The sequence below is a fragment of the Porites lutea genome, chromosome 9 (genome assembly GCF_958299795.1).
Source record: "Porites lutea chromosome 9, jaPorLute2.1, whole genome shotgun sequence".
Classification (NCBI taxonomy): domain Eukaryota; kingdom Metazoa; phylum Cnidaria; class Anthozoa; order Scleractinia; family Poritidae; genus Porites; species Porites lutea.
Window position 1 is genome coordinate 3360883 of NC_133209.1, and position 9118 is coordinate 3370000.

At 37.2% G+C, this 9118-nt stretch overlaps 1 protein-coding gene across 1 annotated transcript; it reads left to right on the top strand.

Moving 5' to 3' along the window:
* The first annotated feature begins 3174 nt into the window (after nucleotides 1-3174).
* Nucleotides 3175-5844, top strand: LOC140948312 (neuron-specific calcium-binding protein hippocalcin-like). The gene has a single exon (XM_073397541.1). It carries the CDS (start codon nucleotides 3490-3492, stop codon nucleotides 4111-4113), a length of 624 nt encoding a protein of 207 aa, XP_073253642.1. The 5' UTR covers nucleotides 3175-3489; the 3' UTR covers nucleotides 4114-5844.
* The last annotated feature ends 3274 nt before the right edge of the window (nucleotides 5845-9118 follow it).

Below are 9118 nucleotides of genomic sequence, written 5' to 3' on the forward strand. Positions count from 1 at the left end.
AGGATAAAATCTGTTACGTCTAGGCATTGATGAAATAGAATAGACAGATGGTACCAGATAGTCCAAGGTATATATTTCACAAGCGTGGGTTATTCATCATGTGGGTTATACACTGATCTTAGATTGCTGATAAAACATAAACAAAAGGAGCGAAATAATCTGTAGGGGCGAGATAATGGCTGCGAAAAGGTGCCTCCGATAAGCTATCCTGAAACGGACTCTTCCAAGAACAACAGATGGTTCAGCAAAGTAGGTGCGACTGTCAAACCAATCTGTAAATTCCTTTAAAAAACAGCAAAAGGATATTCTGTTCTTTTTTCCACCCACAGTTTACTCAACTTGTCTTCCCCAGTGGGTGTAGGTAAGGTTCCCCTTGCCCCGCGATTTTAATGTTTTCTGAAACAAAATCCCGTAAGTCCGAACCAGCAAATTGGTGAAATAAGGCTGCTGATTACTACGTAAGGCTTTACTACCATATAATTATAATCACGATGTTGAAAATTTCAATGTTAGTAAGAAAACAACGTTATTTTTCGTTACGAAGTGCTTTATTTTAAGACTTTAAAATGAGGCGAAAAATTAATCGAGAAAGGGCAATCTAATGTTACGTTTCAGGAAGTCCTGCCTGCCTTTTAACGTTTTCAAGGTGACGCGTGTTTGAAACCTTTTTCCTGGGAATCAGAAAAACGTTCATATTCAAATGAAGTCCTCTCTTCCTTTAAGGCTAAACAGGAACATTTTCCAGTAAATTATATCGAGTTTTTGATCAGCAAGTGATTGTCCTAATAAACAAAAAACAAAAACAAAAAAACCTATGAACGGAAGGTTACGTTATCGGATTTTGCGTATTAGATCTACGTTAAATACTTTCAAGCACGCTGAAACGATAAAAGTTTATATCGTTTTAATTTGTAAGTTAATTGCTAAAAAGATGTACCGAAAAGCGGAATTTTCATACTCTGCCTTGTTTGGGATTGTCTAGTAGTTGACAACGCCTGAACTGGGTAATTTTCGAAGATCGCTATATTTTTGCCCATCTCATTTTTTTACTACTCTTGTCTCGTATTGTTTTGTTTCATAGTTAACTTAAATGGTGCGGTTTTTGCCACCAATTTCTTGGCCCACTATCTTCTGATTGATGAAATAAATTCTTACCGGACATTTGTGGGACATTTGAATGCTGGATGTTAAAATCAACAAAATAAGTCGAGACTTACATAACTTAGGACAACGGAGCAATTCGAGCGACTTAAAACAAATAAACAAAAAATAAGACGATGACACTAAAAACCAAAATGGTATTGCATCATCTGATGACTCAGTTTTCCTTCCAGCCGCACATCAGTATCACGGAGCACCTGGCCCTTATAGACCTTGTCACGGTTTTCGACGCCATCTTGACGAGTAGGCAAACGTGTGAGAAATTACAGTATTTGTATGAAAATCTATTGTCGAATAATTTCGGTAAAACGGCCGTTCTGAAAAAAAATTTAATTGTAAACTAAAGCTACAAAGCAAAGGATTGACCTAAAAAAATTTGGGGGCGTACCTGTGCTAAATTTCTCCAGAGGCTTGCTTTAGATTTTCCATATATTTGTCTGTAATTTTCCGGGGACTTTCTTACAGACAAATGTATAGGAAATTTAAAAAGTGGTTCTAGGTCTTCTGGTGCATGTAACGCCCTCAAGTTTTTTCAGTAGAGTCCTTAGGAATGAAGCTTTAGGTTACAAGTCATATTTTTTTCAGAACAGCCATTTTACGGAAATTATTCGAAATTAGATTCTCATACAAACACTGTAATTTCGCACGCGTTTGCCTACTCGTCAAGATGGCGTCGAAAACCGTGACAAGGTCTATTCTTACCAAGAGCCATAATGGCTCTTGTTCTTACGTATAAAGACTATTTGCGGAGACAGAAATTAAACGACTATGCCCTTTTTAATTAGGATCAATTAGTAACTAAACTCGTTTTATGGCTCAACAGTTAAAATTGAATGGCTTGGTTCCTTTTTCTTGTAGAAACATTACTCTGCGGGATTATTATAATTCTTAGCGTTAAGTGGAATAATGTTTATGTTTTTTTTTCAAGTTTTCATGAACTGGGTCTGAAACAAAGCATTGAGTATGATGCTTACTTTGTGCCTAAACATATATTCTTTAAACTTAACCTTGTGTTTTTAAAATGTGGACTTCTCTCATGAAGCGATTAGTATTTTAAAAAGCACGCCATTAAGCTATAAACAGTTTTGATAAGGTACTGTCTTGATGTATAAACACTCGCCTGTTTTCCTCTTTACTGTTAAAATTAAAAAGGTTTTAACACTTATAAGGTATACTTTTATTGCAAGCTCACGCATTAAGACTGCAAGATAAATGGTTCTATTTTTTTTGGTTAATCTGCAAATCTCCCGCTAGACAATTCTGTTAATTGTCAGTGGCTGTGAGAAGGGAAAACCAGAGATTAACATCTTTGTATAAAAGCTAATCCGAGATTTGTCCAAGATAAACAATAGCACTTTTTCTGCTGTTTTGCAGTTTGGCGACGCCATATACCCATATCGAATAACTTTAATGCCAAATTGATACCACCAGACAGACAAACTTTTTGAAAACAATCGTTTGTCCATGATTGCGTATTCCGTGCAGTTGTGATCTAGCTTTTACTCGAAAATATGAAAAACAGCTGGTCAGCAAGCGACATCATTTACTGGACGATTTCAAGGCGTAACGCTAATAAGAAACATAAGTAAAAAAGAAAATATCGAAATGGTAAAACTCGCCATTTGCTCGGTAACCAACTTGCTAGTTACAAAACGCTATAAACGTAGTGTCGAATTAATTGAAGATGTACGTCACCTTTACCATATTAATATTAACAGTGGTAACTTTTGGCCTTAATTGCTCCCTTATCAGCCGACAGAGCTTATTTTGTATTAATTGAAAACCTGTGTCAAGCATGTTATTCGCATGTTATGCTAAAAATGCACCGTCATTGAATTTCTTAGCGTTGAAAGAAGCGAGATGAAAAATTGATTCTGAATAAGTGTTTGAACCTCAAACTGAACAAACACGATTGTGCAACACTGTTGAAATTACCCAAAATATCGCTTTGTTACGTCGATATAGTACATTTTACATTATTGTTAGTTTATGTTTTGTCATTTTGATTTTGTTCTATCGTTGTCCCAGGTTTATCCGATTGAAAACTTAAGATTATCGATGTCATTAATCATTAACTTCAGTTTTGACAAGATTAAACGAAAAAGTCATAATTTGTGTGCCGTCACATTGACAAAGCGTCTTCATTGAGGTGGTAGAGTTTTTCTATGCAAATTAATAAGTGACCAATAGCGTCTTGCAGCAGTCAAGCACAAGCCTGTAAATTTAAATTTCAACATTGCTCCTGCTTTTAGGGTTTCACCAACTTGCTGGCGGCGGCAGAACCGGGGGCGGGAAAATCGCGAACGGTTTCAGAACTTAGTTACTGAAATGGGAAACGAAGGCTCAAAAAAGTCGGCTTCCAATTCTTCTTCTTCTTCTAGTTCAAAGAGAAACAAGAACAAACTTACGCCAGAGGACATACAGGAGCTGCGACTTTCGACCGAGTTCTCCGAAGACGAACTCCATAAGTGGCACAAAGCGTTCCGCGAGAAATGTCCGAACGGAAAAATGTCCCAGAAGAAATTCGCGGAAATGTATACGAATCACTACTCCACTGGCGACGCCACTATTTTCGCCGGGCACGTTTTTCGCACTTTTGACAAAAACAGAGACGGCACAATTGACTTTCACGAATTTATTCAGGGGCTTTCTATTATTTCTCGAGGTTCGCAAGAGCAGAAACTACGATGGGCCTTTGAGATGTACGATAGCGATGGAAGTGGCACTGTTTCGCGTGCCGAGATGTTAGAGATAGTGCGAGGGATTTTCCGACTCGCTGGTGACAGGATAAATCTCCCCAGAGATGAAAACACTCCAGAAAAGTTTACTCACAAGTTGATGGCTAAACTAGATCGGGACAATGATGGCACAATTACGCAGAATGAGTTTGTTCGTGGTGTTCAGTGTTATCCGTCCCTTATGCGGTTATTGGATCCAGCGGGCGCGAAGTAAACTAAACTAATAGTCTGCAGTCGTGTGTTTACATTCGCAATATATTATGCTACGTTTGAGTTTACGATGGAATATCTCCTAGGAAAAGATGAGCACTATTAACTCTAGAGCAGATCTCACAGTTTTTCGTGAGAAGCAATAACAAAAAGATGTGCTAAAGGAATAGACAGATTGAGCTTCCGTTTGTTCGCCTCACCCTTTTGATCTGTTGTATTGACTAGATATCGACCGCTTTTTCAAAGACGTTAACAGCTAGAAGAAAGGAGATGAGTTCCTCTTACTAATGGACTACCTTTGTAGCTGGTTAAAGTAGACGAATACATAAAATTTTCAGTTTAGATCCGGGAAAACCCTCGCCTTAAAGATCACTATATAATATTTCCTGACTGTTTCGATAGAGCGATAGAACAAATTCATTTACTCCGATAAATTTATTCGTCTAGGTTCATCTTGAGAAGGTGAGAAGCTGCTGGATTCCCCATTGGTGTTCAGTGTGTTTAATATTTTAGTTGTTATTACGATTTTCGCTCGATTGCCAAATCAGTTCTTCTAAATGGGGTCTAGAAGCTCCTATGCGCACTGCAAAATCCTTAAGCTAAACGGACTGAATCGAAAGGCGGAATTAGCTCGTTAACAATAGCTCACGATTACAAAAATCGGCGACCGGTTGATCAGAGCTTTTGAAATATTAAACAGCGGAATAACATTTAAATATCATGCGGTTGAGACAATTCACCTTAGCAAATGAAGAACACCTTTTTGAGGTCATCTTTTAAGAGATTTAAGGTTACAGAGAATAGGAACAATAAATTTAAGTACAAGAACCAAGTTTTCCCAAAGATTGCTGTAGAGCGTGTTTTTCTTTTAATAATTGGCATTGGAAAGTAGAAAATATGAGAACTTCCTTTTGCCTATGTAAATACTGAAGCTTTTGTTTTATTTATAACTTCACAGCTGTATCTCAGTGATGGTAATTTTTGGTTTTGAGGTTTTTTTTCGAATTATCATGGATCGAGCAGAACGGTGAGGTGGTCTCAGTTACCATTAAAATTTTTTCACTAGAGTATGTTTATTGAAAAAGACGGCCCGTCAACAGCGGGCAGTTTTTCAAATGAAAATTTCCAGAATGTGTCAAAGCTGAAGAAATTCTTAACCTCTCATAAATGAGAAAAATGTAGGCTTTGATAAGACGGTTTTCAAAACATGAATTGAAGTGAAAAAACCGTCGTGTTTATGATAACAACAAATAAGACTCCTCGTTTCAACTTCCTCTGAAGTTCTACCACATTTTATTGCGAGTCATCAATCTTTAGACTTAGGTAGTTTGTTGATAAATTGGCTTTTTCTAAAAAGGCATTGAACAAAATAACAGTATGCCAGTATGGTTTACTATTTGAAACTTTCAATGAGTTAGTTTTGAATTTTTTTTCTGTAAATTAAATTTGAAAATTTCTATTCCTCGCAACGTATTAAAAATTAAACCAGTTTCTTAGCAACTGCTTTATTTTCATTTTGTATACGTTGTTTGGCGCTTTAACCCGTAAAGAGAGACAAAATCAATGTTGAAATACATGAATATTTCATTTGTATAATAAATAGTTTTTGAATATAACTAATGAAAAATACATAACTCAGTAACGCTCTTGGAACCATTAGCGTAAAACTTTGCATAATTCTTTATTTCTAGGAATAAGAGTATTTATTAATAAAGAAGTCTTTTCCTTCTTCTGATCGTGTTCTCACATTGTTTCGTTAAAGCATCGTAGTCATCCGGAAAAATGGGCTGTGGATAATTGTTGACACTTTTAAAAGTGAGGCACAAACACTAACAAACGAAAATTTAAGGTCGATAGTACAAGAATCTGTCTCTTGAAAATTAGAGTAAGAGTGTTTTTATTCAATGGCAAACTGGCTTAATTCCAAACGTTCCTGAACTGGTGAAGTGTCAATCCGGCTTCACTGCATATAAATTAATTATTGTCATTTTTTCCTTTAGTATTTTCAAGTTGAATTATGTTTGGCCGGAACCAACGTATCACCGTCGTGTTCAACCTTATGGACTGAGAGTGTCGGTGGTTTGCCCTTATCTTTAAAAGTCGTGACTTTGTTTTAGAATCCTAACTGTACTCTTCTTTTGCTCCAGTCTCGCTGAGTAGCGAAAATCATGAAACAGATGAAATGGCGCTCAGCACCGATGACTGAGGGAAAAAAATCACTCAAGACCGTGAAAAAAGAAAAAAAACCTGAACTAAACATGAGATCGGATTTTACCGCCTGCCATCAAACACATCACGCCAGTCCTTGTGTAAGCTTCGCGTTAAACTCACTTAGGAATATCACATGCACAGAAACGGCTTCCTGCTGTTTTTGGTAAGCCATTCGGATTAAAAGAGGTCTCGACAATTGTATGCCTTTGGAAAATGTAACCACTTTCAAACCAATGATGTTACCACATATGCGTCACCTGTTTTCCGCTGGAAAGTGTAACGCAGGCTCTGTGAATTACTCACGCACGCAAGATCGTATGGGTAGCTGTAAGGTTTTTCAGTGCCATAGAACAACATAAAACGTTACAAAATGTTTGCCTTTGTGATTTTGTGACAAAAGAGTTGCTTTTATGGCAGAGTTTCAGTGGTGAATATATTTCTTTATGAAATTACCTGTGGCGTAGGCTTGTCGACAACGTTAATTGGAATTGCTGTATTTCTGAAACAATGGAAGGTTTATTTAAAGAGCATGACGAGCATCACCTTGTTCTTATTTTGTAGGTGATTACAGTATCCATATAGGAACTGGGATCACTATGTGCTTAAGTCCGTAAGTAATACAACGATAACTCAGTGAAGGCACAGTTCGTGAACAGAGTTTAATTATCTTCTAGTCTCATTACATTCGCCACACCGCTTTCCATACATTACCTATGCCAGTATTGAGGAAAATTGATTTAAATCTCGGGGAGTGGGGGGCGGACCCCTCGAGGAGGCTTGTCGCCTTCGGTCACTCAGGACTTCTCCCCCAAATGATAAATCCCAGATAGAACCCTGATTTAAGGTATACGGCTTGCCCGGATTGGAATATTACTCCGTACCTGTAGGCATGTTAAAATTTTATTTCTAAGTTTAAATAAATAAATAAATAATGTATTTTTATGTATGTACATGTATGTATGTATGCATTTCATAGAAAGATTGTTATTGGATTAAACTCGGTTATTTTGCATACATATTGGTTATAGCTTTCGCGTTTTTTTTTCTGTTTTGCAAATCTTCCTCCCTTTTCCCTCCCCCCAAACGCGTTTCTCTCTTTTAAACAAGTAATACAGCACATGAAATACACCGTTAACATCTCAGCGTCTTGAACAATGGGCAAAACGTTTGCATCTTGCCTCTTATATTAAACTATTTTCTGACATTAAAATAGTTGCTGATGTATAAATACACAAAGGATTCTCATAAATCGGTCAGTTTATGGTTTCCAATCTTTGCTTAAATAAATACAAGTCTAACAACATCCATTCAAAAAAGGATAACACAGTAAGCAAGGCATGAGTAGAGATAAAACTCCCAGGATTCCCCATCTAGCCACGCACTCAACTCCAGGCTCCGCACATGCGCATGGTTGAGCAGCCCAGTTGCCTTCCAGCTCATGGTCTTTCGTACAGTGGTAAAACAATGCTTTTACACAGCACATGCACGAACAACACTCTACAAGCCTTGTGTTGTCAGCTTTCACCGGTGGCTCTCTAATGGTATACCATTGCTGTTCATTAACCATTGGGACTTGGTTTGCGGTACTCGATGGCCTTTTTGTCTGATTTTGAAAGTAGATGGCATTTCCCAGGTTAATAATTGTCTCTGTGGCATCAGAAAACGACACTGACTGATAGCCTTCCTTCCTTGGGTCACTGCTTCCTAAATAGGCAAAGTATGAGAGTTGAGGCTGAGCTCTGATGGGTGCTGGTTCATTGTCCGCGATCAGATCTGTTATGTAGCCTCTTTCCTTGTCCAAAATACGTTGCCACTCCTGGGGGCTTTTTTGGTATTTTTTCTTTTCCGGGTTAGATTTGCATCTTCGGAGGGTTTTATTGTTTTTGAGGTCCTGTATAGCGGGATGTTGTCTCAAAGATCCTTCTTGGCATAGTGGCGTTCTTGTTTCAGACAAAGACTCGAGAATTTCACTGAGTGAGGATCTTCTTCTATACTGATGCATGTTCTGAAAATAAGGTAATATCTGGTTAAGAGAATAAGGCCCGTTTTAGGAGTTTGACTTATGTAAGCACGACTGTAGCGTTGGTTTCTGACGTCGATCGAATTTGATTTCGTCGGATTTAGTTTTGCTGAAAACAATCAAACGAAAAATTATCATCGTCTGGACGAATATGTTCAAAATGGCTGAAGCTGTGGGAAAGAAAAAAACGTCCGTCAATCTCGTCTAGAGAGTTCCATGTTTTCTAGAATGCCTAAATCAAAACCTGACATTTTTCTCTTAAAATCTGGCGTATTTCTTTGTATTTTTGGATCGCTAAATGTTGTTTTTTCGTGTGTTTGTCAAAGTAGTGGGAGTAATTTTCATTAAATTTTTTTCGTTATTGCCTTATCTTCATTTTTAAAGATTTGGCACTTTTAAAATGGTCGAAATTTATCAGTCGAGAAAGCAAATAAAGCGTTATTAGAATCTTCATCTTGTTTTACGCTAACTTTTAGTGAAATAGCTGTAAGCATAAATTTTTCATTGAAGCTAAAAAATAGTAAATTATCCTTTTCTTGAAGAACAAATCTGGAGTCACCCAGAACCGTAATGCTTGAATATCACAAACAAATTTTCAACATGTGTGCTTAGCAAATAAATGATAACCTGTTGAACTATTGACTGTTAAACTATTGCGGTGTATTTAAACCTGTTTTCAGTCAGTGATAGCTTCACTGAGGTACTTTTTTCAGTGTTGTAAATGCCGACTCAATCAGAAGCATTCAACGGTGATTTCAAAACACCAAACACTGATGTT